At 33.6% G+C, this 22318-nt stretch overlaps 1 protein-coding gene and 1 long non-coding RNA gene across 8 annotated transcripts in view; one reads left to right on the top strand and one right to left on the bottom strand.

The window, feature by feature from the left end:
- The window catches only part of LOC148285616 (transcription factor HNF-4 homolog), a 233560-nt gene that overhangs the window by 182827 nt on the left and 28415 nt on the right, over positions 1-22318 (top strand). For all 7 annotated transcript variants that reach the window (XM_088243220.1, XM_088243211.1, XM_088243203.1 and 4 more), the window contains exon 3: positions 8068-8162. In XM_088243220.1, the coding sequence (XP_088099346.1) occupies positions 8068-8162 (95 nt within the window). The remainder of the gene's footprint in view (positions 1-8067; positions 8163-22318) is intronic.
- LOC148285617 (uncharacterized) lies at positions 4213-6837 on the bottom strand. The gene is made up of 2 exons (XR_015825512.1): positions 6665-6837; positions 4213-6136 (listed from the first exon to the last, which is right to left on the bottom strand). It is a non-coding gene; the product is annotated as an uncharacterized LOC148285617 (long non-coding RNA).

Here is a 22318-nt window from a genome sequence, read left to right as displayed (position 1 = left end):
CTTTTCTCGACTCCAAAGAATACAGGTGCTTTTGTATCAGGTATGTAACGTAATTTTAAAGGCATAATTTAATACTAAAAAAACTTATTTTAAAATACCATTAGAGAACGAAATTCGCACAAATAAGGGTTATATCTAGCAGTACCCACTCGGGTGACTTCGGAGTTATTTTTTATCATTCGCGCGAGAAAATAGAAAAAAACTTGTTGACAGAAAGAGTCTGTGGTTTTACCCAGAATCTCCACATACGAATGGTGGCCAATCTGCACAATACCAGAGGTCACAAAACAATTGGAAGAAGACCTTGCTAATACCACTTTATATTTTATAAAGTAATAAACCAGTAAACGTACGGACTTGAGGCGTGTAAACTTGTATGTATACCCGGCATAGTACCTGAGATAGCAAACAAAAGGCCCAAATTTAGTCGCACATTCTGTTAATTGTGTTTACTATGTCACCAAATACAATTAATCAAATTTGAAAGGCATTCAATTTGGCCAGTTAGCATTTATTTATTCCCTTGTAAAGATTAGCACTGTGCTACCCATGCATCGGAAAAAAAGGCAAAAAGAAAACTATTGCTACCATGTATCATAACAAAAATGCAAAAAGAAAACTATTGCTACCATGTATCATAACAAAAATGCAAAAAGAAAACTATTGCTACCATGTATCATAACAAAAATGCAAAAAGAAAACTATTGCTACCATGTATCATAACAAAAATGCAGAAAGAAAACTTGTGCTACCATGCATCAGGACAAAAAAGGCAAAAAGAAAACAAGAGTTACCATGCATTAAAAAAAATTGCCACGAATTTTGCATGATTCTCTGTAGCGTGTTAAGAGGAAACGCGGTCTCACTTTTCTTCATACAAACGTATTCCCGCATTTTCTCCCTGAATTATGTCACTAGAGCAATGATTTTTTTACACTCTAGATATTTAGCATTAGCGTGTCTTTATTGTAATACTTTTTTGATAAATTGTTTCTTATAGGAGCTACGAGTAGGAGCATCCAAAAACCAAAAAAGCGCTTAGTTTTATCTGTCGTCTTCGGACAATAAAAAACAGAAAAGGTACCGACACAGAAAATATCATTCTGATATTCTTTCTTTAAAAAAAAAAAAAAACAAAATCGGTTTCAAGAATAAAAGGCCAACGCACCAACCACTACGCAGCAAGGCGGACTTATCTTCTCTCGCTTTTTACCTGAGAGCAGCCATCGAGTCTAAAACAGCCATCGAGTCTAAAACAGCCGTCCAGAGTTTTGGTTTTATTTCACACTTTATTTATGTATTCGCCTGGACTCGTGAAAAAAATTCGTATTTTAATATCAAACGGCATCTTTTATCTGACTTTTATTTAATTTTTTTAACATAATCGGCAAATCTGCCTTTTACAAAAATGTATAATACTAACATATTTGGCTTATGTATATTTTTTTTTTTAAACATAAATTTTCTTTTTACCCAAGATTTATTAAAAAAAATAAACCTAAAAATTATACAAGATTTATATAAAAATAAAATTACCTAAAAATTATACATCATATTCAGTAGAAAGTTTAAACAATTCAATAATAAATGTAAAAAACAAATTAAATAATAAAATATTTTAAAGTAATATGTATAACAAGAAAACCGAAAAGTACTATTTCATACAGCTGGGCAAATGGAACAAAAAATTGCATTTCATTGTATTATGAAATGCATAAATAAATAAATATAATTACCATTCACCATCTTTAAAAAAGTTCAAAAGGTTTGTTCTATAGGAACAATACCCTACACTAAATATATCAGATACGTGGGAATAACTATTGCCGAGTTCATGAAGTCTGTTTAATACAGCATTACAAGTATACACTGTTCGTGAATTGTTTCTACAAAGCGGTGGCACCAGTTCTAGTCATATTTTCAGGCACCCTGAAGTTGATGAGAGATCATAGTTCAGGGCAATCCCATATTGAATTTACAATTTTGAATAAATTTAAAAGGTCTTTAATTTTTCTTCTATTGTTAAGTTTTAACAAATTTAATGTTTTTAGTAAAAAATCGTAATTTAAAAAATCATGACTGATGTACATTTATACAGAATTTTATTATTTTGATTGCAGCAACATGTAAATAAGCAGTATAAACCTTTATAGCCCTTCTTAGAAGGGGTAAAATGCCGGTGATAAATAATTTATAGTTAATGCAATAAACTACAACTAAGTATAGCCAATGCAATGTCTCCAGTATAATGAAGTCAGGATTAGTTGTACTAGTTGTTATATAGGACAAAATAGAATGTTAACACAAGAGGTGATATAGAGGTTCAAATGTGATTACTGCCTATTAATTGTGCAAAGATTGATCGATTTAAAAGACCTAATTATCTCGGGTCTAATTGCGAGGTGTTGTTGCATAAATATCTACAGGATCGTAATATCGCTTTAATTATTGTCTCATTGTCGTTTCTGTGAAATCGGAATACGACAAGCGAAGTCATTTGTCGCATGATTCGCTTTATTGGGAAGATAAAATTATCTATCGGAAGGCTATCAATAAAATGATTTATAAAGTTGTAATGGCGAATAAATTGTTGATTCTTATTACCTAGCCCGTGAGCCTAGCATAAACGTCGGCACGTTTTAAACGTCAAAATATTTTTGTATTATTTATTAACGGCCTAAGCCAATTTGCACAGTGAACATACATGTTATTTGAACAAAATATAATTTATAAACATAGAAAATAATATTGAAGCTAAAGACAGAAATATGGACAGTAAATTAGATCAAAGGTATAATGAGTCTTACAGTAGCTCATCCCCGGGGGATGCCGTGGCTAAACTGAGCTACCCCACACTCTCTTCGATATTAACAAGAGACCTGCAAAACGCAAGAAAATCCAGCCCAAGATACTACTTAACAGCCAGATACGTAAAGTATCGGACTGTTAGGTAGAGGGCGAGCCCTTTAACATCCTCAGGTTTAACCGTTGGTACCCCGAGGATTCGGCTTCTTTTTACGATGTAAAGCATCACACTTATATAATGTGTACAGGTGTTTCCCAGGGGCGAACCGTGTATAGAAGCGATTATGCGCAGCTTACCATTATATTTGTCTAACCATAATAATGTTTTACCGAAACTTTATTTACAGAAAAACAAATAAATAATTACCATTTATTTTAAATCATTTTCACCGTTTGTATTTTTATCCTAATATAAATATTAATGAAGTGCGCCCAGCGCCTGCGGTGAGCCAAGAAACTAGCCGATTATTCCAGCTTATTTTTTCATACAAATAAGTATACTATATTTTGAGTGCGGGTTTTTTCTTCTAGATTAAACATGCAGATTACACAAATTATTTGAAGATTCTTGATTTGAAAAACATTATTTCTTAAGGGCTATTTTTCTTTGAGATGGTACTTTTGACATAAGACCATAATTACTTTCATGCGTCATATTGCAGGACATATGGCGCTCGGCGCGGCGCGGCCGTTTTTAGCACTATTAATTTCTAGAACAATTCGGCCAGTTGACATTTCAATTGAATACCTAATATCGACTGAATTCATAGTGCTATTTTTTTAAAAAAATAATGAGTTATGTATTAAAGTATTTGATAATATATCAATATAATATAATATATCACGAAGTTACATCGTTTGAGTTGATTTCATGGATGAGAGTTGTTGTATCAAACAGAACCACGGGAAAATATCAATTCATAGTATATATTACTTACATTATATTATGTACCTAGAAATGTTGGTACAAATGTATGATATTTTTTTATAGCTTACCTGTAAATAAAATCACCATTCGCCACTGGTGTTTCCTCATCTGCAGAACCTACATCTTGAAGTTTCGAAAAGGTTCATTCTAGCAAGGTGATTTTTTAATCTGCAGTGCTTTGTAAGGGCTCTAGCGATGACCCTCGCTTGATTTCGGCCGAGCTTTGTTAGGTCGAAAGCAAACCTATGCGAGTACTTTTTTATCAGTTCCTTCGCATGGTGCTGACTAGGTACTTTTTGCTGGAGTATCACGGTCTGCTTCCTGGCCCATGACCTAAGCTCGTTACGAGGAGCCCATTTGGGCAACCCACAGGCCTATCATACTAAAATTATTGTTATATGAATACCAGAAACTTAAAAGGCTCTATGTGCCATGGACAAAAAAGGAAAGCAGACGGGAAATTAAAAATACACATAATAATTCAAAGAAAACATTATTTTATTTTTATGCCAAATCAACAAAAGAGCATATTTTAATGTAGTTTAGTAAAAAATATATAAAAAAGACATATTAAACTAAGTATAAAATCAAAAAAACAAATAATTTAAAAGAAAGTCTCATGTACCGTTGTTAGTTTCTTTTAAAAGGGCCAAAGTGCCCTGCTCTCTAAAGCAATAAAGGTGTTAGTGCCTTAGTGAGAATAAAGAAATAGGTACATCCACTGTTTCATCTATCTATAATAGTGATGTGACGACGATGAAAATTCCCATGGTATTTATAATTCAGTATAATTACTATTTAGCACCCAACATCGTGTATATCTAAAATTCTATTATAAAACTGTTTATGTTCTTCCGTGTGCAAGTAAGGTATTAGATTTTTGAGATCTTTTTTCTTATCTTCTGTTATTTTGCTCTTGCAATTCAGCATGGGTAAGAAATAATTATCTAAATCCGATAACTTTTTGTTCTTCTTCAATAATCTTACAATTTTCCAGGGCTCCATAGAGTTGTGGGTCTCTTTCATTTTGACAACGAAAGGATTATCACTTACGAATTTCAAGCGATGAGCCTTCGATATCTGCATTGTGGTAGTATTCAAAAATGTTTCGGCAGCCAATTTAAAATCCATGAAATCATGTGATGTCATTGAAATAACATTAAAAGGCTGCTTGTCACGAGTATTTTTCATCATATCAACAAGATCTGCAGGAACAATGGAATGTGTTACTCGTTTCCTTTTTTCGATTAAAGCAAAGTCCCTGTCGCAGCTAAGGAATGAATGCCCGCTCATTAAAAATTTATGCTCTATCGATGTAAAAACTTTTTTATACACAAGATATGCCCATAAAAATATCATCATTTTATTTTTATTTTGTCCACTACAATTGTCACTCCACATGATGAGATTCTCCTTTCTTATAAAATTATTAGAAAACATTTTGTAAATGCAGGATGCTATCGCATTTCCCCCTCTTCCTGTAATAGCTTCATGCCACATAAGCATATACCCATCACCGGTATTTTCGATATGCACACCCAAATTGAAATTTGATAATTGTCGCGAATAGTACATGGGCCCATGAGTTAAAGTTGGTGTCAGCAAAACTTGTTGCAAGTCCATGGCGGCAGTGCATATATTACTACTCGGCATCTGTGATTTTTTTATATCAAGTGACATCTGTTTTGTTGCTTTTTCTGCTTTTCGATGGTGTAATTCAAGTTGATTCTTCAGTATTGTTTTATTAGATGGATCGGCATTTATTTTAGCAACATAGAGGTCGCACGTTGCACATGTATCAGTTCGTTTCTGGCCAAATTTTAAATTCGGAAACTCCTTTCCAAAAATTTTAGAGTAGAACTTATATGTGACTTTTGACTCCGGAAAAGATATCTTAAATGCTTTAAACAAACGATGTATATTTAAATCTGGACTTAAGTATTCTTTCTCTGATCTCGCTCGACCATAATGACTTACAAGTCTGGGAAACATATTTACATGTTGTTTAATTTCATCCTCATCTTCGTCTGAATATTTTCGTTTTTTCTTATTGATGTTTCCTCTTGATTCCAAGTAGGTTGTATGTCCTTGTTTCTTTTTATCGAGTAGTACTTGAATCTTTTTTGGAGAAAGGGAAAAAATGTTCATGAACGTTGCTTTGCACACACCGACAACATTTCCCTTGCCATCTGGAAGCATATAATATGCGGTGCATTGTCGCCTACTTAGAGCAGGAGATTCATAGGTTCCATGCCTTCTTCTTTTAATTTCTGTCAAATGGATTAATCCCATCAGAAAAGAAGATTGCTTTTCATTGTTTTTTAACGCATAGAATTCCGTGAACAATGACATCTTTTGTTCGAAAGGTATTTCTTTGCAGTTATAGCTGCATTTGCAGATACACTAAAATAAAAAATGAAGTGAATGAAAGCAACATAGATAATATAGGTACGCAACCGTGGGCGTATCTTAGGGACTTAGGGTCAATATCTATCACTCAGTAGAAACTAAACTAGAGGAACTAAATGTGGTGGAGTGTAATAATGATATAGTAATTTCTCCCGGTTGCAATCATTAGGGCGTAACTTATTTTCTGATATGCCGTTAACATAGTTATTTACACATTAATAATAATATTTACGAAAATATCCATGAAAATATAATTATTAAGGTTTAATTATCTTTAAACGAATTTATAATAAAAAATATATTTTTAAATTCTTTTTTTTGCTTTCCTAAAAACAAGTAAAAATAAAGTTTCACCCAAATACCTCTGACCGGGAGATTTAAAAAATTGAATTCAATACAAATACTCCATTTAAACTATGTCATGGTTGGCAGAAAATTACAGGTTGGCACATCCCTAGCGCATGATGAGTGACATTTTATCTAGTAGAGACAACCGGTGAAGATTTAAAACAATGTACAAACCTCTTGATTTGGGGGTCGTTTTGCAGGAATCAACTTTCTATTGGATGTAAAATATTCTTGTCCAGAATCTTTTAGCTTCTTTCGGGCCACTTGGGCACTTTTTTCCCCCTTTTTACGTCTTTTAACGCCACCACTATTCACAGAGACCGGTTCATTGTCAACCATTTTGATACAAATAGCATATGACTGGCGATGGCACTTAACACCTTTTAAAGGAAAACAGATGTTGGTACTTACAACCAACGCCATCTTTAGAATTTTTTATAAAATATTATTTGTACTACAATGGCATTTATACCCTTCTGTAGGACATTGGCCTTGGCACATACTATCCATTTCTTAAATAAAATCATTTTCGTTATTTATGGCACTTACACCCTTTTAAGTTTCTGGTATTCATATGAGGAGCATAATCGATTGATGTATTATTTTTTTCCAAATTGACACTTGGATATACTATAAATCCCTCTCCTCCACTCCTCTGCCTTCTTTCCTCATCCTCAACCTTCTTACAGTACTCTTCTTTTCTTTTCTTGTAAAAAATTTAATATTTTCTCCCTAGTGTGTAACATGTGCTTTTTTAAAAATGTTTTTATTGAAAAAAAATTCTTGACAAAATAAGTATAAAATTACAAAATGGTTGGTAGTTACATATTTAATAATAACGTTTCTATCTCTTTATTTCTCTAATAGAGTGAAAACTCGTGTTAGAGAAGGAGTTCGTTTTACATTTATTTTTATACATATATATATAAATAGTATCTATACATATACCATAAAGGTGTTCATTTAACCCTGTCACATCCGAATCCACGATGATCAGTATGAGCAAGAAGACATATTGGCACATTAAAATATTTTTTTAGAACGAATAAAATAAAAATAAATAAAATATCAAAAAAAGCAAATGGTTGCTTACTTCTGCAGGGGAGAAACAAGGGGGGGAGGGGGGAGTATGATACTGCGCCGCGCTCCCCTCACTTTTCCTCTGCAGAAGTTAGCAACAGAAAGAATGAGTCTTAATTTATTTTAAAATAAATTAAGGGGCATGTTAAATATATCAATAGATGAAAAAAAGGCTTTATAGTTTGAGCAAGAACGATAGAGGAAAGAGTGTTGTGCAGATTAAGATATGTGTGAAATAGGCTATTCTCCTTCGGGTATCACGCGGCTGCCGGCTGGTTTGTTTATTTGGAAATTCTCGTAATAATGAGCAGACTTTAGTATTAAATGCGACAACGTTGGACAAACGCAAGCGCCCTCACCCGAACACGACACTGGCTCTCTAGAACAGTTTAGCTCACAACTAGGCCTCGCGTATCTGTATTCCTGATCCCCGTGTCAAGGAGACCGGCGCTAATTACACGCCATTAATCTAATGCCATTATTGTCCGCGTCGACAGGTTCAGCCGCAACTGTGTGGTGGACAAGGACAAGAGGAACCAGTGCCGGTACTGCAGACTGAGAAAATGCTTCAAGGCCGGGATGAAAAAAGAAGGTAAGATCTCCAATACACTAATGGTCGGAATATCCTCAACAATACGACTGTTTGATTGATTGATTGCCCGCCGCTGTTTTGGACTGGTCACCGACTTACCTAGATGTCTTTATGTTATTCCTAATTTATTAATATTATTATGTTGATGAACCGTCATTTGCTTTTCATTGAACAATACTGTCCGTTCGAGCTATCTAAAAAAATGGTCGAAAATGGCGTTTGAGAATTTAACGACGCTTTATTGCATTTAACGATCATCTGTCAGATTCTTTTTTCCTGCATATTCTTTATAATAAATATATTTTTTCTAGTCTAAAATCGTGCTAATAGCTATTACAATACGTTCAATTTAATACTGAGATATTTCAGAAACCAAAAAGTATTATAATTATTATGATTTCTTCATTTTTAATAAATATGTGGTCTACGAAAATGACGTATAATGAGGTTTTGTGTTTTTTTTTACATACACAAACATACGTATGCATAAAGGCGGGTATATTGCCTTTAGGCAATTTCTTCCAATTTGTCTTCGTCGAATTTGAGAAAATCAATAGTATATGAACATATTGAAGATAACCCCAGTGAGGTCACATTATTTTTATTACTAATCATAGTTTATAATGGAAAAAAATATGAATAAATAAATAAATATTATAATATTTTTACTATAAAACAAAACTGATGATTGGTGAGTTGGCTTCCCGGAAACAGGAAATCTATCACAACACCCTATCATTGGTTGATTCTTAAGAACTTATGGCGTAGTTCATGTAAATAATTTTTATTAAAATCATTTTTATCAATTTTTTTCGTACGTTTTCGAGAATTTCGCCTTACAATTGAAGACTAATTTTTACAGCGTGTGACTGGTATTCCACCCCTGGGCTGGTATTCCAAGGGGTTTTCCCGGGGGTATTCCAAACGCTCTCGCGGCCGTATTATCTCACGTATTTACACACAAAATACACGATAAAAACGGTTTTCTCGTGCCACGGGAGTGGTTCAGAATAGCACCCCTGGGCGTAACTTTAAACCAAGTTAATGAAGCTTGTGGGCTGGTATTCTAAGGGATTTTCCCAGGGGTATTCTCAGGGGTGGTATTCCAAACGCTCTCGCGTCCGTATTATCTCGTGTATTTACATACAAAATACACGAGAAAAACGGTTTTATCGTGCCACGAGAGTGGTTCAGAATAGCTCCCCTGGGCGTAACTTTATAGCAAGTTAATTAAGCTTATAGGCTGGTATTCCAAGGGATTTTCCCAGGGGTATTCTCAGGGGTGGTATTCCAAATGCTCTCGCGGCCGTATTATCTCGTCTATTAACACACAAAATACACGATAAAAACGGTTTTCTCGTGCCACGAGAGTGGTTCAGAATAGCACCCCTGGGCGTAACTTTATACCAAGTTAATGAAGCCTTTGGACTGGTATTCCAAGGGGTTTTCCCAGGGGTATTCTCAGAGGTGGTATTCCAAACACTCTCGCGGCCGTATTATCTTGTATTTTGTTAATAGTTTTTCTCGTGTATTTTGTATTTAAATACACGAGAAAAACTATTTTCTCGTGCTGCGAAAGCTGATCAGAATAGCATCCCAGGGGTGATATTCCAAACGTTCTCGCGGCCGTAGAAAATGCTTTTGTCTCGCGTATTTACATACAAAATACTATAAAAGTGTTCTCTACGGCCGCGAGAGCGGTTCAGAATAGCACCGCAGGCATAGTAGTAGAATATGAATGGGAATACCATCCTTATTTTAGTGGTAGAATAAGAGTCGTATTCCCATCTGATGTTCTCTACTTATGTGACCCTGATAGTGTATTTATCGTCGCTGTATAATATTATTACACAGGTACTCGAGTAATATGGGTTTACCGGCGACCGTGCATTTTACTACACGTGAATAATAGTATTTTATTTGCTCTCGTGTCAAAATAATGCGCGCTGTGTTATTGTCGGTTGTAAAAAGTCAACACACAAAGGTAATAGCGCCGCATAACCTCCTAACACAATACTCACTGCACATAATATGTCACGGTTGGAGGTGGTGCCGCATTATACCAACACCACCTAGACTCAAGGCCCGGGCATTGGAAACAAAATGGCTGTCTTAAGAGATCGCAAATTTGCCGTTCATCATCATCATCATCAGTCCACTTTCCGGCGTTGCATACACACCCAGTGGTGCATAGTGGTACATACAATGAAATCATCCACCCCTTTCCCGAAACTGTCCATAAATACTTGAGTCTTTCTTCAGGTTCGCATATCAATATCAATTTAAAAAATAATAATTAAGCGAAAATTTAATATTTCTTTACAATCAAACCGCGGAAATAACAAAACAAAGAAACTTTAAAAGCTTTCATTGTACCCCTCACTGCAGTATTGTCAATTTGTGATCAATCAAATACACGTGGTCAGCACAATCAGCTTTTTCTAATTTCCGTATGACAGTGAAGGAATACAGTGTTAGTTCCAAATTGAGACCGCGGTCGCACGCTCCAGATTCCGCCTCGGAAAGGAAGAAGAACGTAGTAATACAAACAAATCAAACAACGACACAAAACCCAAATACATATAGGAAACATTAGAATAATTTGCCCTATACAATATATAGTGGTACTGCTTTTATAGACCAAATGCAACGCATTCCGATCATCTGTTACATGAAGGCTATGTGATCATTCTTACGTTTCAAGTGCCAGTCCAGGAACAAAGAAATATTGCAGCTCAAACAACCTTTAACATCAATATTCCCCTTAATTAATAATCCTTAAAAACCCAGGACCCCAAGAATGTCAGACAAACGCGTCAATCACCACACAACGACTCGTATCTCCACTCGATATCCTTATTCAGGTTTTTTCCCGGTAGCAGCCATCGAGTCGACAACACCCGCCCGGGGTTCTGGTTTTATTATATCTGCCACAATACACAGAATAATGTTCTCAAACGTCAAATGTATTTTATACTTTATATTATTTTTTGAGGATCATTTTCACATTATTAATATAATAATGCAACAAATAATAATCAGTATAATTGATTTTTAAAAACCATGCGTATATTATAATAAATATCAAGTACCTACCTTTACCATGAAATGTCGAAATTAAATCAACGAGACTACTATTTTTATAGTTGAGCATCAATTTAATATGGTTTGAATTGAATGTGTATTTTTACTTGCACTAGATTATAAAGTTGGTGGAAAATGTTTGGCTTTGAGCCACTTAAAAAGTAAAATTGAGCCATTAGGAAATACGAAAGCGTGAACTTTCGAAAGAGATTTATAATATTTTTTCGCTTAAAAAACAACACTTTTTATCCATATTTATATGTCAGAGGCCCTTAAAATACAACTTGCAGGCCCATAAACATTAATTCCACCATAATTAAGATTTGTATTTCAAAATACGATATTCGCCCCAGGGGATGATTTGTTTTTTTTCTCAAGTATCGAGACGCATCGATTACCTGAAAAATTATTCACCAAAAAAAACCGTTAAAAACCGGCTTTAAAAAACATGAAAGTCTTATTATAGAAATAAAAGACCAGTGATACTTTACCAGTGATAATCCACAAATTTGGAATATCCACTGACCGGTTTCATCGCTTTCGCTACATCTTCGAAACTGGTATCTTTATTAAGGAATTTAACGTATTTATACAAAACAGAGGTAAGGATAGAGGATTCAAAATTATAAGAAAGTAAATTAAATAAAATTATTTTTGTCTTGAGTCTGTTTTGTATAAATACATTGAATTCCTTAATAAAGATACCTGTCTGGAAGATGTCGCGAAAGCGATGAAACCGGTCGCTGGTTGTTCTAAATTTGTGGATTAAAGTATCACTCTTCTTTTATTTCTATAATAAATAACAATGAACTTCCATCAAGAATTTTCACTTACAAAATTAAATAACAGTTTTAGATAACATCAAAGTCTTAGCTTAGCTTAGTTACAAGGTGTAATTATTTTCAAATAAAGATTATTCACGCGATTTGACGCGAATCACAACCCTCTCCTGAAAAAATAGGTTTCGAGCAAATGTCGATTTTTGACAAAACGGTCCTCAATTCCCACGTCAACTCTCGCGTTTTAAAAAAGTTTTTTCTAATATTTCTCACCCCCAGTAGTACAGGGTGGTATATCTAAATTGGCCATTTTGCAGGAGAGCAAAAACAAACTTTTTAAAATTTATTCATGTTCGTAACTTACTGTATACATTATAATGCCCGGTATTTTTTGCGGTATTTGCTCACTTGACTGTTAAAATATGATAAGAACAATGCATCAATCGCCCTTGAGGTGATTTTCACAAAAATGGCGCTATATAAATTATCCAAACATTATTATCATCATAATTACTGCAGTGTTCTCGATATGTTACTAATCGATTTTAAAAAATACTGAAGTTTGTTGTGAAATTCAAGAAAACCGTAGAGGTAGGTTCTTAGATAGTGTTCTCCTTAGAAAGATAAAATATGGTCAAACTGCATTCACCAATAAGTATGTATGTTAAAATGAAAATACTTCTTTCCGTAGGTCTTTTCCAGTGCAAAATACCATATTTAACGACATAAACTACACAAACATCTCCCTGTCAGCATTAAAATAGATACTTACAATTCATTAAAATAAATAGTAATAAATATGTATACTTTTAAACTATCCCTTTCCCTCCTTATCCTCTCTTCATGCACCCCTGTCCTAATTCTGCCCCATTTACTGGAATCATATTTCCTTTTCATTAAAAAAATACATTAAAAAATCTTTTTTTTTTTTTAATTGTATCTTTTATATGTATCATATTTCTTTACTAACTTTGCACAATTTGTAGACCATAAATATTTATTTACAATTTTTTCGTTTACATTTAGTGCATTTTTTATTACATAATATATAACTTTATATAATATGGAAACTTCACTGGTCCATTAGAATTAAGTCTAATTGTGTAAAATATTGAACTTTGTAACTGTACTGTATGTTTCCTGAATAAAAGAAAATAAAATTTAAAAAAAAATTTAAAAAAACTTTACAAGATAACAAAAAAAAAACATATGCATAGCCTGTGCGTGGATATACTAGATGTAGAATACGTAAATCTATGGTGTAGATGCATTATAATATATAAATACATAAAAATAAAACTATAACATATTAGTAAAAATTTAATGTTACATTCAGGTTGTTTTAAAAAAATATATGAGTAAGAGTAAAGAATCTGAATATAATAAATAGAAAAGATAAAGAATACATGTAGAACAAAAACATATTAAATTAAAGTTGATAATCAAATTAGGAAAAAATACGAGAGCAAATTAAAAGTTTACCAGGAAAAGAAAACATTGACATTTATATTTATGTATGTAGAACTGTTGGTTTCCCAAATAAAATTTTAAAAAATAAAATCTCAAAAAAATTTTTGAAAAAAAAATTTAGACGTAGACAGTGTACTTCTGGGGCTGCGATTTATTTGTTTATTTGTATTTGTAAGGGACATAAAGTTTTTTTTATATTTTAATTACATTTAAAAATTCTATACACCGAAATGTGAATTCACCCAGACTCATTTCATACTCTAGAAATAAGTTTGTGCGTGTACTAATGCGTATTTTTTTTATTTACTGCAACATATCGATTCCTTAGAATAGGCATGTCCGATAACTGTCCATGTAAGAACCGATAGATCCGTACAAATATTCTGCTATACCACACCACGTCGCCTATTTTACCTTTCTCACAGTAAAAATAGTATATTTGTAATTGCATGTATTTGTGTTTTTTTAATAAATACAAATAAAAAGTATGTACATATTTATATATTGAACTCAAAACTCGTTTGTTTAAACGCCCTATTTCTCATAACCGATTATTTGATAATCGACATGTTATTTGTATAACCGGTTGAGTTATTTGATTATGCGTGTGACTCAGTGGTCCAGTTCTTATAATTTCCTGTGAGACATAGTAAAACCTTACCATAATATTCTTGACCTTCTTGAATGCAAATATTTACCAGCAAGATATCGCACATACGATAAAATAAAGCAAAAACTAAATGTTTTTTTCATCGAGTTTTTATTATTTTTATTTTCATTCTTCAATGCTATGTCGATGTCACATTTATTTAGATTCTCTTAAAAAATGCTATTACACTTTTCAAAGAAAATCTTGAAAAAGATTGTCTTGAAGAAAAGTTAAAATATGACACTGTTTGAGAATGGGGCGTTCAAATAAGTTGATTACAACTTATTTGAACATTATTAAACATTAGTTTTAAATTTAAATCACACATATCGTCCAAATTAGTCGAATACCATTTACTTTCCTACCCTGTTTCCACGTTCGTTTTAAAATATGAAATCGAGTACTTTTTTGGTATACAAAGTTTAGTAAAAATATCTGTTCTAAGGTAGGCACATTTACTAATTTTTATATAACAGCATATTTAGTCCGAGTAATGTTTAGAGATGATTTTTTTATATATCTTTTTTTATTTGTTTATTTTTCCAAATATATATATTTACATAGAATTTAATTACAAAAATACACCTTAAAAAATACATCTTAAAATTAAGCTATAACATAAATTGGAAAAAATGCCCACAAAGACTTCAGCGTCTGATCGTGGGCCATTCCTTTTTTTAATTATTAATAAGTTTACAGCATATAAATATGGTATGACATGACCATGAAAAGAAAAGAAAAAGAAAAAAAAACAAAATGAACATATGCTGATATTATGAAAACAGGATTTATTTGCAGTATGAAGTTTATTTTTAATTTTATTTATTTTTTTAAAAAGGGTGTCTATCTGTTCCTTCCGTGCTAATCCAAGACCTAAAACCTACTTTAAACTGTACCAGTGATTTAATGTTTTGTAATTCCTTAGTTAGAAGATTGAAGGATCTTGTACTAACATGTAAGGAGTGCCTCTGTGCGAACTTAGTTCTGCATCCTGGAACTGACAGTACACTACCGGATCTATTGCTAATACGATTTAAATTATTACTAAATAATTCCCTATTTAAGTGAACATATTTCAGGCACTGGAATAAATATAATTTTCTAAAACTAAAAAGTCCACTCTATGCGTATATTTCATTACTAGGAAATAGTAATTTTGTACAGTATCTTAATTATATTTTTCTGTGCAATTTCTATTGAGCGACTATGCACGTCCAAAACTCCTCCTTAAATGTGAAAATCGTATAAAAAATTTGATCATATTTTAAAACGCGAAAATTAAAAAAAAATGATTGAACAAAATAAAATCAAAATTGAAACTGAAAAAAAAAATTTGAAAAAACTCCAAGGAGGTAAAAACTGATAAAATCGTAGAATTTAGTGAAATAATATTTTAAAAGTATGATAAAATAACATTTTTTCAATCCGACACACTAACAAAAAAATGTTTAATCACGCACAAACTGTTCCGACTGGCTCCTTCCCATTTTTATAAGCCACTCTTTTGTGTACATTTTAAATTTGTTTCCAGCTAAACATAATATTTATTGTGTGAGCATATTGTACACACGAGGGCATATAAAAATGTAATGCTTTTGTGTAAAAGAATGATAATTATTATTAATTATTATACGTCATTATTAACTCCAAATCGTGAACATTGTGAGGTGGGTACATTTAACATTCATTGATTCGATTATTAATATTTATTATAAATTATCGTGTATTTGATATCTTCCTCAGTTCTATAGGTATGTATACATACTATATAGGTTATGTATACATATCGATAAGAAATGATTTATCTCCGCGTTAAATCAGTTTGCATTAATCGGATGCCGTGTATAGCTAATTTACTTATTTTTTATTACCAAACGATGATGTCAGAATATAGATATTAAATGTTTAAGTACCTGCATATTTTTATTACGAAAGCAATTCTAGTTGCCACACCGTTCAAATCAGCGTATTTATCTCTCTTTTTGTACATCTTATTAATTTAATATTAAATATGAATTAAATCAGAGAATCTTCGAGACATTAAATAAAAAAATAAACATCTAACTTCATTATAAGTCCTAGAGATTGATTTGTTCTGATAATTAGCGAAATTTTCAAACGTCTATACAATCTTCAACCCACGAATGAAAATGGGGTTTTCAGCACCAAAAATTAAAATATGCATTAATAATAACAAATTTTCTACTACTGTACCAATTTACGTGCTGGCCTGGGCATGTTTGTAGCTCTTAAAACCTTTAATTGGTTGAGTAGAAAAAAGTTAGGAGCGTGAATGTTTTATTTATTGTTCGCCAGGGCTGCATTCGACGAGAATGCATATACAAAAAAATTGGAATGTTGTTATTTTTTTGTATATGAATATAATTTGTTTTTTAATGTTTTCAAACAACATTGGTTTTTTATGGCTCTATTCCCGTATTTTCTCCCTGGATGGCACTAGAGCATCTTTATCATTCCATGTCCGCTCCCTATTTGGAGCATATGGTATCCACAAAGAGCATCCATGCATCTCTATCGGCTGCCAGCTCCTATGCCTCCACCCAAGTCAGGTTCTTGTTTCTATGTTCTGACATAATTATGTTAGTAATGACGAACAGTCAGCAATGGACGTCCAAGACGTTGAGAATCTGATGCCTTGTAAAGTAGCCAAGCGTGGTTAAGACTCTCAGGAGGCATCCGCAATATATGGCCCAGCCAACCGTATTGCCTCCACTTGGTGACAGTTGTCACCGGAATTTGCTGCGTCCGCTCCCTTATTACTTCTTTCCTCACAAAGTCAAACCACCCCACGCCCAAGATTCTGCTGAGACGCCTATTCTCAAAACTTAGTATTTTGCTGTTTAGGGCTCTAGTGAGATACCACGATTCGCATCCGTAAAGGAGAATAGGTTCTATGCAGGCGTTATATAGGTGGCATTTGGTTTTTTACCGAGTAAATATCCGATCTCCAGACAGCCGTCATATTGTTGAATGTGGCGCCCGCTACTCTTAGCCGCCCTCCCAGTTCTTTTTAAAAGCTACCAGTTTCTGTAACGTATACTCCCAGGGCTGGTATTCTGAACGGAATTGCGCGCGAAGAGATCGCTCTGTTAGCGTGTACGTAATATTGATTTACTACATTGGTTTTTGCAATATTGATTTTTAAACCCATGCATGCGGAGTACCTATTTAGCTTATCTACAGTGACCTGAAGACCCCCGACTGAATCGTCAATTATAACTGCATCATCGGCATACTCTAAGTCGCAGAGTTTTCTGGAGGTGATATAGATATTCCTCGATCTCGTGGAATTGACTTCCTTAAGATAAAGTCCATAAAGATTGTAAAAAGGAATGGTGCAAGGACGCTGCCTTGGCGAACTTCGGTGGTGACCTCAAACCAACATGTGACAACATCGTTAATTCTGATTCGGCATTCGCTACTTGAGTGAAAGGGCTTTAAAAAGATCGATTAGTTTTACAGGCCCTCCATATGCTATTTTCCAGAGTCTAGGTCTATGCGGACCATTAAACGTTTTTTCGTAATCTACGAAGCACATAGCCAAGGAACTATTAAGTTCTTTGTTCTCCTGTAGAATACAGCGACGGTTGTGGATATGATCCGCACATGACCTACCCGGTAGAAAACCCGCCTGGTTCTCTCTTTATACTCGCATAATGGGTCCTCGAACTCATTGCAGTATTATGTATGCAATCACTTTTCCCGGTACACTAAGTAGCGTAATGCCATGATAGTTAACACAGATTAATGGGTCACCCTTTTTATGCAATGCGGTGATCTCTCCGTTCACCCAGTCTCTCGGGCACCTCTCTTGTTCCCACACTTTGGTCATAAGTTGGTGTAAAGGGCCAATAATGCTTGTGATGCTGCTTAAGGCGACCAGAAAGGTTTCAACGGCCGAAAACTGGATGAGATTCGAATGACATTTTCTTTTTTGCAAGTTTTTTTTATGCATTCTTGATGAACACAAGCTTCGAAATTTCCAAAAACATTAATAATTGGGAGGTCTATTTATATCTTAAGGCGACCGCGCAACTCGCGAACTGCTTTCTTGCCGCGATCCCGGGTGAACGAGTTGAAGATATACTACCGATACCCCCACCATCAAGTTTTGATGTAAATACATCGGTTTATACTGACGGGTCTAGAACCCCTCTATACATTTATCAACGCATTAAAAGCGTCAAAAAAAAATCCACCGAGCAATTTTTCCTTTAATTATGATTTATTTAAAATTTTAATCGTTTTGGGGTTGGCACTTCTTTTCTTAAAGGCTTATTAAATATATGAAAGAGAAACAAGTAAATTTTGAAGTCGAATTAAATTCCGACATAACTGTCAGTTTAATAAAACTAAAGCTTAGATGAGAAAATAATATCGCTAAGTTCTGTCCTATTAACATATAAGAGTATCTAGGCGTTAGAAAGTTACCACTGTAAAAAATAAATTTAATTATTATATTTTTTCCATCTGTTTTACTATCTTTCTGAGAGAACGTATCGAGAGTCGGCCTTGTAATCGCTCAGTATCATTCAGTTAAAAGTCATATAAAAATCATATGTAAGCAAGATTTTTTTGCTTGAATTGGGATTTATTGCATTTTATAATCGCTTTGAAGTGGGCACTTTCTATCTCAGAAGCCTATTTAAAATAAGAACTCTTTTAAACGTTAATGACGTAAGGAACGCGGACTAATTGTTTGCGGTCATTCATTGGCTTGTTTCGATCATATGATGTCGATATGACAAGTAGGTAGAACACATATTGAGGTAAGATACAGATAGTGCAGAAGTTAAGCATACCGTCTCGATATATACAGGTGAAGATAGGTTTCATAATCGAGGCACTGATCCCCTTAACCTATCCACTCAGACGTGGGCCACTTTTTGATCTTCTTTCGTCTGATTTCTCAGCACCAGCCTGTCTGGCATGGGGGCCCCTTTTGGTAGTCCTTACTGCCCGCATAACTTGGTGAATCATTGAAATACTCAAGCCTCCTCCCTAGTGTCCCTATTGTGTAGTTTTTTTTGATAAATTGTTTTTTTTGGGAACTAGAACCATCCAAAAACCCATATTAGCACCCAGTTTTATCTGCTGTCTTCGGGCGCACGGTATTCAAATATGATAACTTATTTTAGAAAACGCAAACAAAAATTCCCAGGCACCGCACACCTTCAGATTAAAAAAAATCCGAAACACAAAAATAAAAATCTTTTTGAACTAAATACAATAATTGATATCAAACTTTCGATCGCTTTAATTAAATCTTCATACGAGTATATGCTCAAATCTAGCAATAGCAAAGCATTGCCGGGTTCAGCTTGTCATACATAAATGCAGGTTAAGAGTACATGCATATATTATATATATATATATATATATTTATTTTTTTTATTATTTTTTTTACGTATGTATCATTGCCAGTCTAATGAGAAAGTTCAGTGGTATTTAAAAATATATGTTAGTAGATTATTAAACGAAGCCAAAACAAAATAAAAAAAACATTATATATCAGTCTTGTATTTTTTAAATTACTTCGCGTGTGACGTCTCAAGTTCTCTTCCCCCTCTTCTCGATGAGTTCTGCTGATTCGTCAGTTGACTCACCGTAAACCGGAAATCTAGCTCAACTCTCTTACCATTGGTTGATTCGGACGGACTAGTGACGTCATGCAAAGTAGTTTTTATTCTTTTTTTCATACATGTTCAAGAAACTTCGCCTTATCATTTAATGCCCTAATTTTTATCGCACTTAAGAATATATTTTTAATAAGACCGACAAATGTTTTTTTTAAAAATACCTACTTATATATATATATATATTTTTTTTTTAATTTTGTTAACAGAAAAGCACATTTTTTCTTTCTATAATATACCTTTAAACTTATTGTTTTTTTTACATAACACATATTATATATTTTTTGATGCAGGAAGTTGATTTCTTCTCTTGATTATTATTACATAATTTAAAATCTACCAATATTATTGTAGCTCATATAATTAAATACATCCTTCTTACGTCAGCTATTTTTATTGCTCTTAAATTATCATTATTAATTATTATTTTATTCTCCATTAACAAATGCATATTTGTTGCCATCGATTATATAACGTAATATTTATATTATACTAGCGGACGCGACAGACGTTGTGCTGCCCGGACGTTGGCTTGCCTGCTATTAACTGGTTCATCAAACGTTTTTTCGATGTTCAATTTTCGATAACCTATATACTAAGTGACATTTGACATTGAGTTTGGAATTTCAACCTTTTCCGTTTCACCTACCTGGTCCAATTGTGAATCTAAACCATCCAGGGATCCTTATTCTTAGAGGTGGGGGTCAGTGCTATGCGAGCTCCTGACGTCGCTGTGACCTGTGAAATTGAATATATCCAAGCTCGGGTCTATAAAGAGCCTGGCTACTGTGTGGAATGCGAGAGTTTACACTTTGCTAAATCTCCCCTCCAAGCCCAGATTCGTAAAGTATCGGACTATTAGGTAGGGGGCGAGCTCTTTGACATTCTCAGGTTCAACAAGTGGTCCCCGAGGAAGAGGCTCCTTTTATGATGTAAAGCATCACATTCACATAGAATGTATATAACTGACCTTATAGTCTTATTTAAAATTCTCAACTCACTCTTTGATGCGACTGAACTACTGAGCTCAAAAAAATTAAATATCCCAACTAGAAACCTCAGACAAGACTTACTCTTTCATACCGATAACTATAGAACTAACTATGGTTTTCATTCCCCTGTGCCCAGAATTCTTAGGTCTGCCAACAAACATACCAGTCTTGATTTCTTTGATAACAAGTTGTCTTCTTTCAAACGATCACTGAATCAAATTCAATTATAAACACCTCTCTCCCGCTTCCACTCCCACAAAGTCTACTATATACCATTGAGTCTTTCTACTTTTTTAATAATAATTTTCTATGTACAAATGTGTCCATAAAAATGCCCATTGGGCGTATATACAAATAAATAAAAATAAATAAATTAAGATAAGTGTTTCCTCATCTGCACTGCAGAGCCTATATCTAAAAGTTTCCTTAAACACACCAAAAATTTAAACCAAATCGGTCCAGCTGTTTAGGAAGGGTTCCGTGACATACACTCCTACAGAAGAATTATATTTATGAAGATATTAACAAGCAAACAGATAAACTGATATATTACAACACTCATAATATTTTAGTGAAGGGAATATTTAAGCATGGGCATTGACAGGGCTTATGACCTTTCATTGGCTTGTTTGTTAGGCGACATTACATTCTATTCGAATTATGTTTCCATATTCTTCCATTCTTTAGCTGACCGGTTGACAAATATTTCTCGTGAGATGGAAAATTTCTTTGAGAAGTGATATGGAAATCTAGAATTTAAAAGACTTACGTATTCTCATTCACTGCTTTAACTTATTACTATTTACCATTATGTCTATGTTTGAACATCGTAGTTTCTTATAATAAAAAAGCTGGAACCTTTATTGATGTGAATGAGATTCATCTGCCTGAATTATTTCACCCGCTAAGCAACGCCTGAATATACTTCTCAGTTTTTATGCTTCCAATTGTATTGGTTAGTTTTATCGACAATATTTGGAGTATGCCCAAATGTTTGTAGACCAGGCTGGATTTAGTATTTTTCGGCTCTGCCTAGTAGGTAAAATAATTCAGTCAGATGAATCTCACCCACATAGATAAAGGTTACAGTTCTTTTACTTTAAAGTCAACGGATGGAAGAGTTGAAAAAAGTTCGATGTTTAAACGTAGGCAGAATGGTGAATGTTACACAGTGTGTAAAGCGGCCACTTAAATCAGCCAATGTCAGGTCATAAGCCCTGTTAATGCCCAGACTTCCATATTCCCTTCTAAAAATGTGCTTTGTCTGTTTCGTAATATGTTCATTATAATCCTATTTAGAAATAGAGCGATCTCTTTAACTGTCTTCATTGGAGAAACGTATAACTGAGATTTTTTTATACATTTTCAAAATACTTGCTATAAGTGATGTACCATGTCTGTTGCAATCAATTTCTTTTCCGTATCAACGGAAGTCAAAATCTGCTATTTATCAAATCTTCTAAGAGAAACTTTTGTTTTTATGGGTCAATGTCCAGAATGTGTAGATTAGGCAATTCGTCACACA

The sequence above is a fragment of the Micrasema longulum genome, unplaced genomic scaffold (genome assembly GCF_059751315.1).
Source record: "Micrasema longulum isolate JH-2025_06_02 unplaced genomic scaffold, ASM5975131v1 h1tg000020l, whole genome shotgun sequence".
Taxonomy (NCBI): Eukaryota; Metazoa; Arthropoda; class Insecta; order Trichoptera; family Brachycentridae; genus Micrasema; species Micrasema longulum.
Note: the sequence above shows the minus strand (reverse complement) of the source record. Positions and strands in the feature narration are given on the sequence as shown.